Genomic DNA, 22,318 nt, shown 5'->3' on the forward strand with positions numbered 1-22,318 from the left:
CATTTGAGGTTGGCAACAACATTTTAGAACCTCCTTTTAAAAAAAGGCAGTCCTTTAAAGGTTTTTGCAAAAAATCTGAGCTGGTGTAAACAATGGGAAACATGCATTTCCTTTTAAATGTTTTAAGTAAGAAACTGCAGTTTGTCATCCAAAGCAGTGAAATTCATTAGAAAAGTGTATTTGTGATCAAGCTGGAGAGACACTAAATCTGGAATATTTTTTTAACTACTGCACAGAGCGACTGACACATTTGGCGGTAACACACATCCAGTGTCCCAAAACAAAAATTCAGTCATCCTGAATTATTATTATTATTATTTTTAAATAAGCAAGGTCTCTCTCAACAGTTTAATTCAGTATTTGTAAACTACAATATAATTTGTATCATCTTGCTTTCCCTTATTTTCTTAAGATGGGAAAAAATATCAAAGTGGATCGATTATTGATGACAAATAGTAAAACAAAAAAACAAAAACTTGCAGTGGAGTGCAGTCAAATGTAAGCAGCAGCGTTTCCACTAAATGAGCCATTGGTAGTCGATTGCAATTGTTACGAGGCAAATCAGTAAACAATACTGTTTAACATGTTTATTGATTGTGTTTGTACCATAAAGCGTTTGACTGATTCCGAAAAATGAGATCAAAAGTTTTCTTGCCGTTTTATACAAAAGTGTACAAAAAAGAGAGAAAGCACTTGGCTTGGCTGTGAACAGTCACGATTCCTACAGTCCTTATCATAGGCACATGTTTACCGTCCAGCGGACCTTGATCACACTTTTTCCTTCATAGACCATCATAAGTCCGACTCAACATTTACACATGGAGGGACAGAAGCAGAGCTCACGTGATCCTTGATTTGTTGATCTGGCCTAACTATTCTACTTAGTAGAAAACATTAGATACGATAAAAGCAACAATTATATTTAAATGAAAAAGTAATGTAGATATTGGCACATGTATAAAACGTATTCATACATTTAAAACCTTGTCATTCATGTAAGATTAAGAGACAAAATAGTGCTTTTGACTTCATTGTACAGTACAAAGTGTTGTACATACAAGAGCAACGTTATACTAACTAGCAAAAATATCACGTTTCCATAGAAGTACACATTGGACATCCATAAAAAAAAAAATGTGCATCATATATCTGAAAACATACTTTATAATAATCACTCGTAGTTTTATAGTGGTAAAAAAAAAAAGTAGGCCTTTAGGCCACACACACAACGTTGAGGTTTCCAATCTCATGATAAAAAAAAAAGATTTTGAGTTAGTGTTATAATGCTGCAAAACCAGGCGCTGAAGTATGAAAAAAAAAAAAGTGACAAGTGGCACCTTTGTCCGCTCAGCATGGGCACTTAACGGTGTGAGACGACAACATCAACCTTGTCAATGTCTTTTTGTGAGCTACCTGGACCGCTTCAGCAGACGGAGTCCGTATTGATCGGCAGCCGCGCACTACGGCGGATCTCCTTCTCTCGTTTCTCTCGTTGCTTCTCCAGCTTTTCCTGAGCCTTGCGCATTTCCTTCAGCTTTTTCTTGATGGTGGAACGGTCGCTCTGACTCGACACACCCAGCACCTGCAGGACATTGTGTGGATTCAAGGAATAGTGGACAACTCCAAACAACTCTTATATTTGGATTAGGCAAAAATCAGTTGCTGTTTTGCTTGATTTATTATTTTTTTTAAAGATTGATCAACACACACAAACAATGCACACATAAAAAGGAATGATTTTCTGTTTTGGTTCAAGGCAAAATTACACTATTAGCTAAAAATGCCTCCTCTATACATTATAAAATGTACTGGGGTGGACAAACTTTGGCCCATGGAACACATGCAGCCCACTCCATTCTTTAATCTGGTCCACCTTGTATTTACATTAGAGCGAGTCCTGTAATAATTGTTGCATTCATTTAGCCCTCCCCACCCCCTAAAGTTCAAATTTCAAGTTAGTTAAAATTTCTCATTTATCTCAGTGATGTGTAAACTTTTGTGCTCAAGGGCTATCTATATTTGAGAGACATATGGGTCAGGTAAAAAAACAAAAAGCTCAATGGTACAGTTGTAATACAGTCATGTAAAATATGAACAAGCCAAAGCAAGGAACACAAGCAGCCACAAGATGGCAGTCTCACACGCAAGGCAATGTCTAATTCAGGACAACTCCGCGACAATATTTGGATTCTGGAATTTGTACCTTCAACTTGTCACTGTCCAGCTGCAAAAGTTGCTGCCCGTCAACTCCCTTGGATGTGAATTCAGCCGTGTATTGGTCCATGTTCATGCCCATTAACCAGTGACACACCTGTTGATTGGTCCACTCAGCGACAGGACGGTTCTGCCACTGATATTCTTTTCCTGTGGCCACTGGCTCATCATCCAGAGTCTACACAGAGACACAGGAAACTTGGTAATATTTCAATAAGAAATGCTTGCTTCGCAAAGCTTTCTTATAACTTGAGTGCTAACATGAAGTTCCTGGAAGCCTTCCTTGAGTGTCATGTATGATCCTAGAATGGTGGGATACGTGCCAACGTCATGCGTGATGTGCAAAAAGGATGCCAGGTTGAAATGCAGTAGACAGTAGAAGAGTGCAACAAACAAAACAACCACACATTCTACGAAGACTTCATGCTGTGTAAAATGCTCCGTGCTGGATGACCAACAGTGCGCTAACTACTAACTAAGATGCAGTTAAGTTGACCGTGTTGTGGGAGTAGGAGGGGCCATAGCAGTCGGCAAAGCAGTCACGTTTGTTCTGCAGTCCACCGACGTCAAAAAGAACAGAACGTGAAGCGCTAGTTTATGGCACATATCAAAAGCTAGGTTGACACTTGCAGTATCCAAACAAAACGGCTTCGACACACACACACACACATTTCTTCTATTTCCTCTCTATTCAGGGTTTAAACACAGCTGTGTGGGGGAGGGGCCTTAAAGAGCATGCTTGAGAGTGTCCCCTTTCAGCCCCATCCAGGCGTCCCACACAGCTTTTGTGACTGCGCAACAAGGAGAGCACTCACCTCGCTGGAAGAGAAGATTAAAGTGTGTGAGCGCCCAGACAGATTGGGTTCAGCGACTAACCCATAGATGTCTGAACTGGGACTGGCGGGGTTACAATCATCTATGACCGACAAACTCTGGTGGAACAAGCGGAGACAAGGAACGCATTTACAACACAACACATCAACTGTTCTTACACTGGCTCAAAGCTACAAGGCGGAAAGGACTACGGCTTCATCACACGATATACATGATTGGAGTGTGGAGGCGAGCCAGGTCACTTGGTACGAGGGCTGAACAATTAATCATATTCAAATCAACAACGCAAGGTAGTAAGATTTAGTAGGCATAAACAGTAGTAAGTTAACAACTTTAATTTAAATAGTGCCTTTATTTTATGTAACCCTATACAAGCAAAAACATTTACGTGTAATAAATCTGATTATTGTAATAAATTATTTTATTGATTGGGTTTGTTCAAAAATACAAAGAAAGGGAACTTTAGAACAAAAATGGCATAATATTAGCAATTTCAATATTGGGGCCGGGGGGGGGGGGGGGGGGGGGGGTCGCAATCAGATTATTTTTCAAAATCATTCAGCCATACTCAGCACTCAATCATTTTTCATCTACATGAATCAACCTTTAAGTTCTAGACATTGGTCTGCCACAAAAAATTTACACCAACTTCTAAACTACTGTACATTTAACAGACAAAATACAGTTGAGTCAATATCACTACAAAGTGCCTTTGTGTCATCATCATCATTGAACGCAAGGGATTTCGGCCCAACATTACTAAATACATTTTTACGTGACTTTATTGTCCACAAAGTTATTTTTTTTAAAAAAATCTTCTGATGTTTTCAGTGACATTACTACCAGAATTCTGTCTCTCAATGCAGGCAGACTAAATATATACACTTGTGTGCATAATTTGCATGATATTATGTGTGCAGTTGGATGTTGTCGACCTTAACATGTCTACTATGTCATAGTTCAATATCAACTGATATAAAAACCTTACAGAAATTTTGAAATAGTACAACAGTAGTCTGCTTGCTATTGGAATCAAGGTCCACAATGTGCACATTAAATGTTAACATAAACCAAAAATGTCCACCCTGTCAAAAAGCTCACAAATTTAATTTTGCTGTTTGTTTGTACATTGTCTACTTTAAGTTTATTAAAAAAATTAAAAATAAAAAATTAAGTGTGAGAATGGCAATATGCATTTCTAACATCAAAATAACTACTTAATGAAAACTAATTCCAATGGAAACTCCTAACTTTTTAGGGATGAATGATGAATCCTCAAAGGCACCTTATGGTGATATTGACTCAGGTAATGTAGAATTGTTTGTTCGCTGAGATACTGAACTATTTTGTCAAAAAACTGTGAGCTGTCTCCAATGCAAGCAAGGCCAAGAATCTTTCTTTGTGCGTGAGCAAATATTGAAATTAAGTTTACTATAACACTACCATATACCCATGACTAGGAAAAAAGTCAGCACTAGATTTGTTAGTAGCACTCTAATGAGTCGACAAAAAAAGGGCATACTGTACCAAATCTAGTGAGCGACTGAATAAAGACGACCAGGAGAGATTTGTCTGTTTAAAGGAAAACACGGTTGCTTCAATGAGACGTGTGTACATGTACTAACAGACAGTCACCTAAGATGTAGCAGCCGTGTCTTGCTTTAACAAAATCTTGACTTGAATTCATGAAAACGTGGCTGAAACACTTGTCAAAGCATGGTGTGCGTATGCATGCCTATTTGTGAGCGTGTGAGACAGGGTGAGAAAGCCAGTAATTTGACTCGATGCGTTTGATGTGTTAGCCTTTGCAGAGGAGTAAAGTCACCAAGTTCTTTGCTGCTTAGCTCTCCGTGATGGCCAACATGTGGATCCACTTTTTGTGGCTTTTGCATAATGTAGTGTATTTGGATACTAGGTCAGTAAGAGCAGATGTTTGGAAGTGCATACTAGTATTGCCCATTCAAAGATGACGGTGTGATGAAAACGCACAGCCCGGAAAAGGGATCAAGTTTTTGGCTTCACTCATGTTTTGTTAAGTTGAAATTCATTACATGAGAAAATAGTCCTGCATTAACTCTGTGTTGGGTACAAATACTGTGCTTCACGGGAAATTACAAAAACTTTAATACCTTGTTCTTGCGATCCTGGCTTTGCTCACAGCTGCTCTCAGCGTACGGCAAGCTGCTACTGGACGAAGACGGCTCCCTGTCTCGGTCCTTCTCTTTGTCTCCAAACCAAGAGAAGGGCATACAGGTTGGGATGGAGGTCATAGAATCTGCGGGAGACAGGTTACTGACAGATTCTTCCAGTAACTCTGCTGACCCCCTACACATAAAGGAAAAAAGATAAACAATCAAATCATATTTAGGCAACAATAACAGCATGTGTTGGACCAAAAGCACCATAAAACGTTTAATTGGGGCTGATTTTTAACACCATCAGTTTCATTACTTCCTTCATTCATGTTGATTTGATCTGTACTTAAAGTGTGTGTACCAGCACTATTTTATTAAAGAATATACAAATTGAATTTCCCTTCAGTAGAAAAATGTCAGGTTGTTTTTTCTTAAGAGCTAAATATTTACATTTCTGTACTGTTACAAAGAGTAAAATGGATCCCAAATATAGTACCATTTGTCACAGAATTAAACTATTTACACTAGACATTCCATTAAGTGAGCACAATAAAATGTCACTTGTCTAATGGTATTTAACATGCTGTAGAATACCTGCTGTCCAAAGACATTCTCATTGCCTCCTTATCATGTTTTCTTCCTTTGCCTCCCGACTTTCGAAGGCCCCTGGTATGGTATTGACCAATTCAATGTCGGATTAGAAAGGGCAGAGTTGTGACAACGATGCAACAAATGTTGCGGAATTGTTGAAACGTACCCAAAGTCAGGAAAACGTCTTTTAGGTTTGGTAGCTGATGTGGGTTCAATTAATTCATCTGCAAAAAAAAAGAAAATAAATCTTACAAAAAAAAAAAACATATTTCCTAGTCAACCAGTGACAAAAAGCTTACCTTTGAGCACTTTTTCCTTGACTTTAGACTCCCTCTTTTTGACATTGTGCATAAATGCAGAAGGGGATGCTGTTAATGAGGTGTCATTTAGAGGGGACAAAGACGGGCCTCCACAGCTTTCAATACCGTCCCCCTGTGATGGTGATAAAGATGGGCTGTTGGAGAGATCGGCCTTGCTCTTCGGCTCATCTTTTATCTCGGGTGCGTCATCTTTTTGTTCGTTCTCAGGATAGAAGACAGGCACTGGGAGGGACAGGCTCTCGTGGATAGAGCTCCTTCTTGGAGGTTCCTGCTCCTCCCGGTCATCCTCTTCCACAGTTTCCTGTTGGGACATTGTTGATTAGGACAATGCAAGGAAGAGGAGATATAAGCTTTTGTATTGACTGACAGATTTTCCTAAAGACAAGGTGCATTACACAATTCAAAATATATGCCATGTGTATGAAAAATGGTGATCACTAATGAGTTTTTATTAATATTCTATTGTTTAATTAAGAAACATGATATTTATGTTTATATTTACGACTGAGGCTAACCTGTGAGTGGTTCGGGGACACTGTGAGACTCTCCTTCAGTTTGTTTCGAGATGGACGCTGACGTTTGGCCTTCTGGGCTAACATGCCTTTTGCTTTGTGTGCACTGGTGTCTAACAGCTCCGTCTCAGGGACCAACTCGTTCCAGTCTTCCTCTAAAGAATAACAAGAACACAAAACAAGACAGACCTTTTTTCTTCTAAATTACTTTATTGTAAATTAAATTAAATTATATTATACCTGCAAGTGAGTCCTCTGACTTTTTATCTGTGACTGGAACTTGGAAGCAAATGCGATCTTCTGCTGAGTTCTGCAGATCACCTGAAGCTCCCGCAGACTCCAGGACAAGTATCTGGAAACAAACACCAAGTATTAATATAATTTTTGTTTGTCGGTTTGATGTACTGTATAAACATGTTTTAATGCTAGTGTTTTTTTTTATTGTATTTCTTACCCTGTTCTGCAAGCACTCCAGCTGTTCTTTGTACAACTTTTCTTTCTCATCTGTACTCTTCTTCAGCTCTTCCTCTTTCTTCACAAAGTCTATCTCTCTGAAAAGAAGGCGGTGAAATAAGGTTACAGATTGCAACACTTAATTCTACATTATAATGTGGCAATATGTACAAGATATACAGTATATAAACAAATATTTTTTTCAAAAATAGATTTTTTAATTGGTGCGTACAAAAACTTGCAAATAATAAATGAAAAGCGAGAAATTCCATTGGTTCAAGTGAGCCCATGTAACAGAAAATGTTAGATTATGAGTTTCTCATATACTGTACAAGACTTAAGTAATCGACCATTCCAAACAAACCGACCCATTCCGCAGCAGATTGTAATCTAGCTCAAAATAAACTTACTTCTGCTGGTAGTCTTTTAGAAGCTTCTTTGCCTTGTTGTACTTCTTGTCCAGCGTCTCATACTGGGCTTGAGTTTCTGCTAACTGTTCGTTTATTGTCTTGCACAGAGCCTGAGTTTCCAGCCAATAACGCTCCAATTTGAGGATTTTTTCATTGCTATCCTCAAACTTTTGCTCCAGTGCAGACTCTCTGGCTTCCCACAGTGATTTGTTCTCCTCAGATTCCCTAAGCTGTGCAAACAAATGTAATGTGAACATTCTTTAATAACCAATATTGCATATTTATGTAGAAGTATGTATTAGCTTCCAACACCACAAAAAAAGAATGCAAAACGACTACTGTCCTGTCCAGAGTAACTACCGGTACTGTTTTTAGATTTTTATAAGTTTTACTTGATATCATTGTAGTCATACCTTTTCCTTCAATTGATTAATTTCAGCTGATGCAATGCTGTGTTTGAGCTGCAGCTATGGGAACAGAGAATTAAATTTTGCATGATGATTAGAATATGCAATCATTGAATGTCTGTAAAAGAGGAACTTTGATTTACATTTGGAATAACATTACAGTTGAAATGTAGAGAAAAGTGTACCTCTTTATATCTGAAGGCCATCTGTGAGCTGTCCATATTAGACGGCATAAACAACGCCTCTGAATCGGGCAGCTCGAATACCTCTACTTTCCGGCCTGGAGAAAAATTTGAGCCAAGAATCCTCTCATTCACGGTGTCGTCGTCCTCAAAGTGCTCCTCCTGAAATATGAGATCACGCATGGCATCACACACGGCAAACAATAACACACCCTACAGGCCCGGGAACATGCTCTGCATGTGTCAACAACACTCCCAGTGGCACAGTTCAACCGCAGTCCGGAAGTAAATTCTGGAATGATATCCAAACATCAGCAGGCTGGCACACAGAAAGCTTAGCAGGAGCTCGACTGCACATTTGCAGCAAGTCTCTAGCATCAAACACATCAACTTCATCTGTGTGAAAACACATTTGTACACATTTTGCTTGCTACAAGTTGAGCATGAATCGTGCTTACTTATTTAAGATTATGCTGCAGACCTCCTGCTACCAGTAACTTTGACAAATAATCACAGTTCCACCATAAAGTTAAATGCCTGCAGTTGCCTAAACCGCAGAAAGCAAACATTCCACAACTTGGGCAGACGGTCTGGGGCTGAGTGAACACCTTGAAAAACAGCCACGGCACCAGGCTTACTCACTTGCAGCTGCTCTTTACCTCATTAGACATAAAGTGACTGGATTGGGCTTTGTAGATGGATGATGGAGGCTTTTTAGGGACTCACCTCTTCTGTTGAGTGATCATAAGTTTCATCCAGGAGGTGTTGCTGCTTCTGCTGCTCTTGGTGATGGTGGTTCCTCTCCTGCTCTAGTGTCTCACTGATGAGGCGGGCTACTTCGCTCTGTGTCCCTGGCTTTTCACGACCAATAAGAAACCTATTAAGAAAAATGTGGTAATATAGTAAATAGAACTTAGTTAAGCCTATCACGCATCATTCCATCATACCATAATGATAAATCATTGACATGGTGCTATACTTTGTGCTGCCTCATAATTTAACCTGAATGGTCGGCAGGCAGTTGTTTCTCATCGCAAGAGATAAGAGGTGCATTCTTGCATGAGAAAAAAAAACTTTGGAATCAGTAGATCTGAAATATTGACGTTGAAAAGGTCTCGGGCTAACCTCACTGTGCCTTTGGTGTTCTTGAGAACAGTTGCTGCAAACAGCTGGGTGACACCCACCAGACTGACACCATCCACTTCCACTATCTGGTCATTCACCTGAATGCTAAACAGAGAAGACAGGATTGAAAATATGTTTGTACAGCATTTTCCTTTCAAGAGAGGAACCACGTTCAAACAATAATGAACATACACAGTATGAAAAGGCCCAGGAAACACAGGAAGTGAGATTATTTTTGTTAGCTTCCTTGAGAGGTTATAAATAGTAGTGGTTATTTGTGTCTTATGGGTCTCTTGGCCTCTACTAAAAGTAATAGGCATGAGCTGTGAGGTCATTCAAGCATGATGCTGGATGTGGACATTTTGACCCACCGTCCATCTTTTTCAGCTGCTCCTTGCTCTGTTATGGTCTTTACAAATATGCCAAGCTTCTCCAGTCCCTGGTCAGCTCCCACGCCCATTCCAATAATGCTGATGCCAAGGCCATTGTCCCCTAGACACAAACAAACCACAAAAATATAAAAAGTTGCATGGAAAATGTCATGCAAATCGGCCAAATTTTAATGCACAAGCCTTCAACATGATGGGAAACACTCATACTCTGCTGTGATTATTATGTTTGGAATATGGAATTTGATGAATCTGGCAACAGACATTTTAGGTGAAATGTCAGACTGAAGAGAAGCCCATAAAACATAAAAAAAGGAAAAGTTTCCACCCCTTGCTTTGCTCAGCAGCTATCGAGTAAAATCTACTTCTGAAATGGCCTCATTGTTTATGACTCAAGGGGAATTTGCTTCACAGTCATTAAGATCACCTTTCTCAATTTCCACAGGGAATACATCCATCTTCTCCACTCTCTTCTCCAGCTCATATTCAGCAGATGCAGAAACGGGGTCCACGTCATCGTTGCGTCGATCATACTCCTCATTAGAGAAGGTACTGAAGACCTGTGAAGGCCAACATATAGTTGACACAAAACCTCACATAACCATACTAACACATTAGCTTCTAGACATTTTTATGACGAGCATGTGATGATGTGTCTGTGCAAATCTTATCATAAATATAACAAGTCACCAGTAGGCTCTACTCTATGCATTCCAAATATAACTAAGAAATTAATCTGATCAAAGTTTCTAATAAGTTGTGAACCTTTCAGCCAGGCCTAATAAAGCTCTGATGAGGTCCCTTAGGATGTTTTCTGGTTAGATTTATACATCTACACACTCATACACCCCGCTGTATGGTACAGCATAAGCAGGGGGGAAAAGTAGGACACAGCTGGGACGAGCTAAGAAACGGATATAGTAGGGATCAATTCTCCAAGACAAGTGTTAGCACTGTTTTATCCCAAAAAGGAAAAAAAAAGATTCCACAGGCTCCATCCAAACGGGCTAGTGTTCAACTCCAGCCCAAATATTATAGCAATCAGATGTGTTGATTTAGAAATTCTATAACAAGCACACACACAACTAGAAGTCTACTCGCTGATTAATAAAACAAAGTTTGTGGAAGCAGTTTTTTCCTTTTGCGTTTTATTAAGCATCTGTCCTACCATTTTAGGTCATACATTACGCTTTTTTGTGTGATGGGTGCCATGTTGTGGTGGACCCTATAACCAGCACTACCCTTGTACTGAATATACATTACAAAAATACAGTAAGTTTAAATGATTACTCCATCTTTATACTGTATTATCTAAATCTTTAGGAAACTATTCATTCTTGCATGTTGGGTGTTTTGTTTTGTTTTGTATTAGAGCATTGGAGCAAGATGCCTACCTGTGATATTCAATCCAAGATGCTTGAGAAACTTCGGGTGAAAGGTCATATTTGTGACAAACAGCGCTAAGCTTTTCCCTCAGCCTTCCACACCGATTTCCTCATTGCTAATCATTGATCCCTCCACTAAGCACTGTTTGCAGTTTTCTATTGATATTAAAATCCATTGTAAATGATTAGATCACATTATTTACTTTTTTTTTATTGCTTACATTGTCATCCCATTATATAGTGACCAGTGAAAAAATAAAGTACAGTAACAAAAATGTCTGGTCTGGCCTTTGAAGTTTGACATCCTCGTCGAGATACAGTGGCTTGCCAAGACTTAAATAATCAGCCTCTATTAGTTTTCACCGCTAAACAATGTTGTCAAACATACCAACCACCTTTTACATCTTTTACACATATTTATGTGTGGGTTTGCAATGAGCTATTTTCTACTATATTGGCACACTTACAGGTATACTGCTACTGCAACTTTTCAAGCCAAATCAAAGAACCCAGAAAACCAAAAAATACACACACCACTGGCATTGTGGAACACGTAGGAATGCTACTCATGGGGCCCTCCACCCTCCATCAACCCGAGTCCTCATACTTCACCTACTTAGTCTTTAGTTCTTAACTCTTTGACTGCCAAAAACGTTAAATAACGTTTAGTAAAATCCTATGGAGGAGTGCCAAAGACGTTAAAAGACGTTTTTTTTTTTCAAAACAAAGGTGAAACTAACCATTTTCTATTGTTGATTACTGAAAAACGGAATAAGGTAGAAACAAACTTTTTTTTCTGATGAAAGATGAGAGTCCAATCTTTCATTTGGTAGTATGTGTGTTTCCATAGTCCAAACACATAATTTTCTGTGGACCTTGAAAAATCAGTCAAAAATTCTTAAATCGGCTGGCACCCACGGCATCCCTTTTCTGAAAACGTCTGGCAGTCAAAGAGTTAAGATAATGGAATATTTTTTTTTAAGTCAAAATAAAAATAATAAAATGAGTCAAAACAATTCAATAAATGTTTGATTTAAGTAACAGACTACAACTACTATTCACTGGATGTTATTACACACAAACATAAACATAATAAAATTCTGCATGTCAGCAAGTACTAGTTTACACATTGGAAAGGGGGGTAATTAGGCAAAACAAACAGAAAAAAACGCCCAGGCAGAATCTGTGGATTGAGCTCCCACTACCTCCCCCTTGACATTCCCCCCCAACTCCAATGCCTTGACTGTTGCCATGGACTCCCAGGCTTTTTATTTCAACTATGTTCTGCCGTTGCTGTAACCTAATCAACCACTATCTTCCTTACAAGAGGAAAATACAAACAAGTTGGCAGAGGTGTTAGCATGGCAAACAAAAAAAAGAGAAAAAAAGTCCAAGCGTGTACTGTTTCTAATGCATTTCTTTGACACCCAAATTAAGTTCAGACAGGGGTCATCAGACTGTTAATGCTAGCTCTGCATTTCTTCCAAAACTACAACCAGCAGTATGTAACAAATGCGGTGATCTGTTCTCACCTCAAATGCAGATGCACACACTAAACCGTACCCTAAAATTATATTGCCATATATATATATATATATATATTGCTAAAAAGCATTGCCATATTTTCACCACTCCCCTCCCCACAACAGAATACCAATGTGGGAAATGAGCTAGCAGCACCGAGGAGAGTGAATGAGAGAAATAGGCGGGCTGACCACGGGGTGGAGGAGCTGGTAATATAAGCAGATGTACAAAACACAACTTATCAAAGTACTGTAGCTGTAAGAGCTCACTCTGAGACAGGCGTGGCTGCCTGGTGCAGATCACAGCGTAATTGAGGGAAAAAAAGTGCTGTACAATTATACTCTTGGCTAACACAGACTGACAAACTACAATATTTATGTATGACCTAAAGCAAAAAAGGTGGCGCTGAACAAGACCAGAGCGCCATAATAGAATTGCATTTTCAAAAGAAGTGTAAACTTGAGCAGGCTCAACAGGTTTGCTTATAAATGGCCCACACAAGCTGATTGTGTCTCAAAGCATCTGCTGAAATTTTTAGTTAATATATAATATTTGTCTCTGGTCACAACAACGAGCTCCAAGTTACCTAAAAAACAGCATCAGTATTCCTCCACCGGCAGTTTATTAGTCACTATCCAGGTACGCGCTCATAGAGAACAGAAACGGCAAACATCAACATTTGTTGCAGTTTTTAGATTAGGGCTGCAACTAACGATGATTCTACTAATTGATTCATCTAATCGAATATATATATATATTTAAAAAAAAGTTAAAATTTCCATCCCTATATTCAAGCACAAGACATTATTTGAAATTGACAATGCACAAAAAAATAATAATAATTGTGATTCAGGTACAGGTTTGGCCCGTAACGTGTAAGAAAATAGACAAAACATGCCGATTGTTTTCCACCAGAAAGATAATGAGTGCGATTTCATTGTGAACTACAAAAATCTGATATTTACGTTTGAGAAGCTAAACTTTCAAGTATTTGGATCATTTTAAATTAAAACTAAAAATATAAATGATTCATATCAGAAATAATTTTTGAATTAATTTGATAAATTGATATCCATTAGTTTTTACCTCTGTTTTAGATAGTACAATATGTGTTTGTGGGTAAGGTACATCATCAATTGACGTCAGGGCTCCAGCAATTGAATAGTTTTAGTATTCTGCTGATTATCCATTAATCAAGTAATTTCGCATTAGAACATCTCAACAGAGCATATGAATGGACAACTTTTGACAATTTGTTTTTTGTAACAAGGATTTCTTTTCATTTTAAATTTGAGTTTAAGAAAATTTGTAAACAAACAGGTCAGTTCAAACTTTTGCTGCAACAAATGCCTAAGCCCTTGTCTAAGACACTTTTATGAATAACTGGTTCCTCATTCCCAACAATACGTACACATAAAATCCAAGTCAGCCAATGCAAATAGCTGTGTGCTGCCCATACCTCTCCAGTCTTTGTCCCCTAGATAACACACCTGCAGCTGACTGTGTTAATCATTCAGTAACTAAGTCAGAGCGCAAAAGTCTTACATAGCAGTCATGGCATACAAATTACAATACATTAAACATTTGTGTTTCTCTCTAGGAAAGACTATTGCAATATGGGTGAACTTTTAAACCCCGGATTTAATAAAGGAGAAATCCAGCATTTCATTTACCGATGAAATACAATGTTTGTATTATACAGAACCCTCCATCTTTGCCAAAACACTGTTTTTACTCTATGACTTGACTCTAATACTATGAAAGTATGTGTTGATTGATTGTTGTTGATTTCTAAACCCATCAAACTAGTAGGTAAGATTTTAAAAAGATACTCCCCATTAGTTACAAATAACAAGACCACTCATTCACAAAAACAATCCTTTCTTTGACTGGTAAGAGGACTTTGGTTACACTGCTGGGACCTAATCCAGCTTTGGGACACAACCATAACGCAATTCCTTTCTACCAATCAGTATGATTTACAGTTTCACATGCTTGCACAGGCTTTGGCCTATTTGCGCACTCTTTCCTTTCCTAATTTGTGAACCTGGCCTGAGGTAACGGCCACGTAAACAATGTAATGTTAAAACAAATACAACTTGGCCAACAGCAAAACCAGGTAGGATCCATGGTGTTATTTAAAAATACCTGATATTTAAACGAAGGCTACGACATGTGCATGTTGAAAAAAAGCTTGTAACAAAAGACAAAAGTGTGCAAACCGCTGTTGAACTGTACTAAAACTATGGCAGCACTTCATATTCCTACAAAAACAATAGGGACCTCAAAGCAGTCGCTGCTTGAGCCCCAACAAGCCTGTTTTGTCAATTGCATCACTTTTCATGAAGCCTCTGGTATGGAGCTTGTGCGAAATTCAAAATCTAGCAAATTGTTGTTAACTAAATAACGATTTAACTCTCGCTGCTTGACTAACTTTTGTTTGTGTGCCCTCCAGTAGGTCAGCCCCTCATCCCCTCTCCCAGGACCCCCTGCCAGGATGAGTGGGAAAGTGGAAGATCCACACCCAGAGATAACAGTACATTTTACAGCCTGGATAAACAAAATGTTCATAGTGGCATTGGAATGCACTACAATTATTATTTTTTCCCTTGTTTTGTCAAAAACGCTGATTAGATATCATGTATACGGAACTAAAACTGTGAAAATACCAAAACAGATGACACCTGATAGAAAATGACTTCTGAAATGATAAAATAGAAAAGTACATAAATGCTCTTATCTCCCACATGTGTTAATACAGAAGTATCAAAAAATAGCTATTGTACAACTGCAAAGTCACTATACCCCTTTCTCTCTAGTCTACTACTACAAATGTCAGACAATACGTATTTCTGCTTACTAACCTCATGATTTACACATTAGGGTTGATGCTATTATTTTAGTTGTTCAGAGCATTAACAGCATTAACAATTATAAAGATGGTGTTGGGAATTGTTTTCATTCACAATTTAAGCAATCTTTTTGGCAGCATCAAATGTTACCTTACCAGAATGGGATCTGTGGAAAACTTGATTTTCCTCTTAGGTGGAGGCGCCTCTTCATCAGACAGTCCTGGGACCTCACAACAGTCATCATACTCCCTGTACATTTCCTCCTCCTCCTCCTCCTCCTCCTCCTCCTCTTCTTCGTCGTCATCTTCTTCTTCTTCCTCCTCCTCTTCCATGAGGACCTGGTCTACATCCTTGTCATCCACAAAAGCTGCATTCTCGATACCGTAAACTGGGGCTCCATTTACGACCGTCTTATCGCCCTGCTCCTCTCGCTCTCTCTCATGTTCATCGTCTTTGTCCATACGCTTCTCTTCAATTCCGTGTTTTACTTTGCCATCAAAGACAGAGTCAGCTGCTTTCTCCTTGGCGAAGACCCTTGCTACAGTGTGATCAGAAGGGTTTCGTTTTTCTGGTTGACATTTATGTGTTGGATCTTCTGATGGGCATTTGTCTTTTTGGATAACAAACACATTGTCTTCAACATCCTCGTCTTCATTCTCCTCACTCTCAGAAGATTCATTCTGAACCACCACAAGCTCTGCCCGTACCATGCTTACCCCTCTGGAGTCCATTTTGGAGGTCTTTTCCTTGGTAGGACCTTTCAGTAAACTGTTGTTACTTTTGGCCTTCTCAGATGTCTGACACAATCCATCCCCGGATGATGAGAGTCGCTTGTAGCCATGGCTAACTGGGCTTGTCGGCTCTGGCGACAGGCGTTTGGGAATGGCATCAGTTGTCGGGGAAATTGATTTGTAAGCTGCGTTAGTAACTGGGAATGTAGATTTAAGACCAATATTAGACCCTGAGGATGCCGTTTTGTTCATGACGCATGTTTCATGAGACATGTTTTTGTTGGCGCCATCAGCTACACATGAAGCGTTAGTGGCTTCTTTAACAGAAGTGGCTTTGTGTAAGCTGCCTCTTGTTGGAGACGCCTGGAGTGAGCGTTCAGTCATACTGTCTGATTTAGCAGTCATCGTTCCCCCTTTGGCAGCAGCTATGCTGTGATTTTCTGAGTCATTCCCAGCCATAAAATTCTCCAACCTTTTTGACATGGGCCCTGCATTTAGTGACACTCTAGGCACATTCTTTTTTTCGTTATCAGCATCTGGTCGACATTTAACGCCCGATGTAGTAGTTTGCTCGGGTTTAAAAGTCTCTGAAGATCCCGATGCTCTGCGTGCAGTTTTCCCCTCATCAGAAGAACTTCCGAGGGACAGCCGGTTGACTAATCTGTTTGGTGAATGCTTGTCAACAGCAGGCTGCTCAGTGATGCCCCTCTCAAATATTTTCCTGGTCACGGAAAACTTCTCTGCCAAAGTCACCTTGTCGATCTCCACATCCTCCCCTTTGGGAGTTGTATCTAAACTGAGAGATTCTGGGCTTGTCAGACTGTTGAAGTTAACTCTGTGTGAGCTGGCTGGAACTTGAACCTTTGGTGGAGTCAACTGGGGAACATCAGACTTTAAAGTTGACTTTACGTCCTGCTGCTGCTCCTCTTGTTGCTGGCCATCCATCTGTAGGAATATATTCTTGATCTTGTTAACCCTGGTACCAAATGGCCTCCCCCGGGAGTCCTCACGGGCGTCGCTGGAACCATTTGCATACGACTTGGCAGCACCTTCTGATTTTGAGCCATCAAAGGAGCATTTGATAGCATGGAAATCAGACTTGTATGCATTTCTGTGGGGGGAGGCGCTCCTCAGGGTCCTCTCGCTTCCTTTACTTTCTGCTTGGATCATGTTGGCGTTTTTTTTTTTTTTTTTTAATTCAGCTGACTTTCAATTCAAAAGATACTTGGCGGTGAATTTATCCCTCTTCACCTCAACACAGGCAATGTCATGGGTCCGCCGGGGATTTTTTTCGACTAAACACACACAGCGAGGGCATCTGAGGAGGAGGAAATATCACGTTAGCTATAACACTATGACATTTATAGACAAAATGCCAATTATGAGTTTTTGTGAATAAAATATCAGCAGTGGATGTTTTGCCGCGACCGGCAACTCTCACTTTGCGTCTTTTCAAATGGAGCGCGTTTTCTGGTCAATTTTTCAATAAACACGTGAAACAAAACGGCTCATTTATAACTCCTGACTGGTTGCAAGAAATTATAGTAAAACAAAACAAAAAAGATTCAGAGATTAAAACCTGTGACCTAGAACTTTTGGGACGACCGCTCTTACCACTATTCCACAAGCTGGTGTACATTTATGGGTGCAGAATTTGTACTTGTAGTTCTCATATGATTCACGGCAAAATACAACTATTGGTGGAATGGGACAATTTTGTCTTTATGAGACAACTTTCTTGTTTTCAATGTAACTACTCTTTTTCTTTTCAGTTTATTTTATTCTTGTTTGGAATTTTGCTAATTAATTTTTGCCTTTTCAATTATTGTTATCGTTGGCTGGTAGTGGTACCCGGTCACCATTAACCTATTTTGTTCTTTTTTTATTGGCAAATTAAAACCTTGAATAATTTGTTTACATTTTTATATATCTTGAATTGAACATGTTTACTGTTAATGTAATTATTTAACTTGAGATATTAAAGACGATATAGTTGTTTTTTTAACTTAACATTTGATTGCAACAGGACATCGATAAATACTTTTGTCATCCCGTGATTTATAAAAGAGCATAAATAGCGCGCGCATAAATAACATTTCGTTGTACTCCCCGAGAAAATTCTTCAATTAATATGCGAGATGTGTCTTACTACTCACAAATCAAGTTAAACATTATCGAAAGTGTCTCGTAACATTAGGCAAACGTTAACTATCGGTGCGTTTTGGGGCTAGCTTACGAAGCCTTTCGTCACTTTGGTTAGCTTTGTGTTAATCGATTGTTATCTACTGGACCTGGAGAAGCTCAAGTCGTAACAATGAAAAGTAACTTTTTAAAGCAACAACTTTATTTGTCAATCATTAAACTCGATTTGATTGTGGTAAAAATGTAGACGTAACCTCTAGTGACGTATGAAAGTTTCTGAGCTAATAGTTCAAAGCAGCGCCAATGTCTCCGACTCTCATTGAACAATCCACTTGGTGTGTGAAGTTTTCAACCACGAACATTCACAAAACTACAAAAACCGACCTCATAAAAACAAACCGAAACAAATCTCACCTCCGACTCGCTTCATGGCGTGAGACGCCGAAAGCTCGCCCACGACGTCGCCGTTTCACCGTGTCAAAGTTGTCCCTTCTTCTCCCAGCTCAGCGCCATCATTCCCTGAAACGACCGCCAGCCTCCTCGAGCTCCCAGCAGACCTGCCGGCGGGTGCGCGCGCACGGGGGTGGCGGTGGTGACGGCGGTGGGGTGGAGAGTGCCTCGGGAGCGCGCGCGCATTCCAGGACAGAAGCCGCTAGTACTCGACTGTGCCTGGTTGGGCCCACCTTCCAGCTCTCCCTTTTCTCCTCGGAAACGCGACGAGTTGCAACACAAAGCGTGGGAAAGGGCTTACTGTAAAACACAGCTCCCCCCAGAATCCCACACACAAACTCCTTGAAGTAGCAGTGGCCATAACCAAGAGGTTGGAAAAGTACTCTAGCTACTCAAGTGCAAATAAGTTGTGTTAAAATTACTCTGGTAAAAGTAGAAGTACTGATTCATTTTGCACCAAAAAATAGTTGACCTATTTTATTAACTTCAATAAAGTATGTTACCGAGACTCTGTTCATGAATAGAAGTATAACTTTCTTGTGTGTAAAAAGGCTCCGCTCCAGGGATGGCGCTAAATTGGGGCTAAGGGGGGCAATAACCCCGTCAGAGATCTGTGTAGCATCAGTTCACCCCATCCAGCATTTTATTTGCTATTCTAAGTATATTTATAAATGTATCGGCCAAGTCCCCCTTTAGACCCGGGAGAGAGAAAAATCCTCAACTCAAAGTAGAAGTACTCATTCATCTACTGTAGCTAAGTCAAAAAACAATGTACAGACTGACATCAAATGTACCTAAATATAAAAGTTAAAAGTTTTATTTTTAACTACAGTATTTGACCCATTTCAATAACTTGACACCATAACAACAACAAAATTAGCAAACAAAACTTTCCCTCTTTGATTAACTTATACTTGGTAAAAGTGCTTCTTAGTAAAAGTGCAAATTTAGCTTAACAAATGTAACATAACTGGTAACAGTATGAATACGGATTTACAGATTCTGAAGAATATTTAAGTATGAAAACAAAACAAAAATGCTATCAGATTGTATCACATGGTATCACACAGAAACCTTGTATCTTCAAAGCCATCACTTATCAGGAAACCAAAAAATATGGCATGTTTGCTGAGTCATTAACATTGCATTGTCCAAAAGAACTACCAATTGTCAGCACTTTGTTACACACACACACGCGCGCACACACACACACACACACACACTATACAATACACTTTTTTTTATGGTTGACACATCTTTCTCCTGAGTGAGGATAGTCAAAAGTCCTTTGGTGGCTGAGAACATAATTGGCAAAAATAGCACCCAATCAAAATGGAAGGAAAGTTCATATTGTTTGTTGGATTAAATATTTAGCCCCATCTGGACCTTTAACAAAAAGCTAGCGAATAGCTCAGCATTATCGGCAACTTATGTAACAATATGCATAATGGACTTATTTGCTAAAAGTGGCATAACCAGATGGTGCTCTATTTAGCAGCCATTTTTTGCAGGGCATGGCCACTTTTTCACACCCCCGAGGTCTTGTCCAAGCTGCATATTTAATTGACAAATGCATGAAATATTTATCCCTCATCACACTTCTTCCATAAACACATTTTCACTTTGAGTACCGGCATTGTAATTGTTATTAAATTTGCTTTAAAAGATTCTATAAGCAGGATTTGCTTTTTACACAGTTTCAGCCCATCAATTGCAAATGTTTTGAATAGTCAGCCAGATGTCTCTGGAAAAAGCTCAATTTGGAGGCATTTCCGCTGGTTTTATCTGACTTCTCATTCCAATTGAGACAAGCATAGCTGATAGGCCAAGATTTATGTAGCGCTTTAAAACCGCTCACGTGTATATCATTTTTTTCAATGGGTATTGTTTTTTTTTTAAACTATTATGGCTTTCTACACTGTTCTTGCCCCATTTTAATTTATATTAAAAATTGTAGCCACCAATGAGTTGTCTGGAATGAGAGGGAAATATCTGAGCAGCGTCAATTATCGCTGTTCTAAACAACATTTCCTTTGGAAGTTAGACCAGCTCCTCTCAAATAAGACATATATAAAGTGTTGTGCAACAGCATTGAACATCTCCAATTAGATCCAAAACAAGAGTTGCAATAAAACGACACCTTTAGCAAGATAATACACTGGATTGACACTGCCAGAAACAACAAAATGCAAGTTATGAAGGGAAATTCTCCTGCTTTTCTCAGTCAAATGTATAATTTTAGGATGCAGGACTTGCATGTTGTCACGATGGCCGAGTGGTTAAGGCGTTGGACTCGAAATCCAATGGGGTTTCCCCACACAGGTTCGAATCCTGTTCGTGGCGGTTTCACATTTGGAACAACTTGTTGTGGCCATCAGGCAACTAAATTAAAGTTTGTACTGAAGAGTTTGTTGATACCCTTTACTCAAACCCCTGACATTTCAAACGGCTTGTAAACATGTTGACTAACTTGTTCTTGGTTTGGTTCTCTATGCAGACAGTACATGAAAACGTTGGTAGGGACTAGCCTACGGTAAATGTTCATTGTTGAAGATAGTTTCATTTCATCACCATCTTTATCGTTCCAAATGGGATATAATGCCATGTTGTTTGCACAAACATGCATGCGTGCGTCTTTACTAAGCTTTCTGAATCATCTCCTAGCAACAGAGGGTCTGAAAGGCCATATATACACGGTCAGTGGGCTTTCTCCTTGGGATAAGATGGCTAGCTATGGCCATGGCAATGGTTCCTATGGCAACCGCTCAACACAATGTCAAAAGAACAAGATTTTAAAAGCAAGCAGGTGATGATATCTGATCAGATTACTGGTCAAATACTGATTAAACTTCTTGGCCTTCTGACAATGAGTGATTTCTCCAAATTGCTCTGAGGGTTACAACTGTGCAGTTCATACAACTGTCTACAGGCTTTCATGGTGGTATGCAGCATGACGGGAATGCGGGTACTCTGTTATTCAAAATATGCCCCAAGCTTAGGCTTCCATGCCTGAGAACAGGTTTATGTTACTTAATGGGCAAAGCAATAGAAGCAAAGTCTTCTACAAGAAATCCTATTCACTCTTAGTTAAATCAAATGATCCTTTACAGTGTGAATGCTGCACTCTTTTGGCAGACCAGCATAGTGCATTTGATTGATTGGTTTCTGAAACAACTAAGAACAGATGGCCATACAGTAATGTAACAATACAGAGCACCTATAAAGTGTCGACCATTAATACTTTAGCAGCTATTCATGTATATATATTTCATAACAAAATATGTAATAAAAACACTCTTTATTAACTTAATCAACAATATAGCAAAGGAAAATATTATAAGTTCAGTGAAAACAGCTCTTTCATTAAATTTAAGAAATGGAAAGAATTTCCACATAATTAAATGGTAAACAATGCACTTGTGTCGACATCATTTATAATGGTTTATTTAACTAAAATTACTAGGACTGAGTGTAACTTAATTTATTTGGGTTAATACAATTATACTTGACTTAATCTAAAAATAAAATAAAAATAATGGATTCCTGATTATATGTTACATTCTAGCAAATTAAACAGTTGGTTAGGCTCCTTTTTGGAGTGTGATGTGAAGTTTGGCAACACTACAACCACAATATTAAAACACAAGTGTTAAATCAATAAT

General features: G+C 39.1%; 1 protein-coding gene and 1 non-coding gene across 4 annotated transcripts; one reads left to right on the forward strand and one right to left on the reverse strand.

The window, feature by feature from the left end:
- Positions 1 to 572: 572 nt before the first annotated feature.
- Positions 573 to 18,785, reverse strand: ppp1r9ala (protein phosphatase 1 regulatory subunit 9A-like A). 3 transcript variants are annotated; one of them, XM_077580636.1, is made up of 20 exons: positions 18,621 to 18,785; positions 15,489 to 17,382; positions 10,000 to 10,132; positions 9,555 to 9,675; positions 9,184 to 9,288; positions 8,785 to 8,935; positions 8,062 to 8,220; positions 7,883 to 7,936; positions 7,470 to 7,699; positions 7,061 to 7,157; positions 6,847 to 6,958; positions 6,610 to 6,761; positions 6,074 to 6,395; positions 5,941 to 5,998; positions 5,778 to 5,849; positions 5,178 to 5,373; positions 4,576 to 4,620; positions 3,030 to 3,146; positions 2,204 to 2,392; positions 573 to 1,582 (listed from the first exon to the last, which is right to left on the reverse strand). In XM_077580636.1, the coding sequence occupies exons 2-20, from the start codon at positions 17,232 to 17,234 to the stop codon at positions 1,424 to 1,426; spliced, it is 4,218 nt and encodes a 1,405-aa protein (XP_077436762.1). In that variant the 5' UTR covers positions 17,235 to 17,382; positions 18,621 to 18,785; the 3' UTR covers positions 573 to 1,423. The 3 variants fall into 3 exon arrangements, with proteins under 3 accessions (XP_077436762.1, XP_077436763.1, XP_077436764.1); XM_077580637.1 differs by lacking the exon at positions 4,576 to 4,620; XM_077580638.1 differs by lacking the exons at positions 3,030 to 3,146; positions 4,576 to 4,620.
- Positions 18,786 to 20,917: 2,132 nt separating this feature from the next.
- Positions 20,918 to 20,999, forward strand: trnas-cga (transfer RNA serine (anticodon CGA)). Its single transcript has one exon. It is a non-coding gene; the product is annotated as a tRNA-Ser (tRNA).
- Positions 21,000 to 22,318: the final 1,319 nt, after the last annotated feature.

This window comes from Vanacampus margaritifer, chromosome 11 (assembly GCF_051991255.1).
Source record: "Vanacampus margaritifer isolate UIUO_Vmar chromosome 11, RoL_Vmar_1.0, whole genome shotgun sequence".
In the NCBI taxonomy this organism is placed as follows: domain Eukaryota; kingdom Metazoa; phylum Chordata; class Actinopteri; order Syngnathiformes; family Syngnathidae; genus Vanacampus; species Vanacampus margaritifer.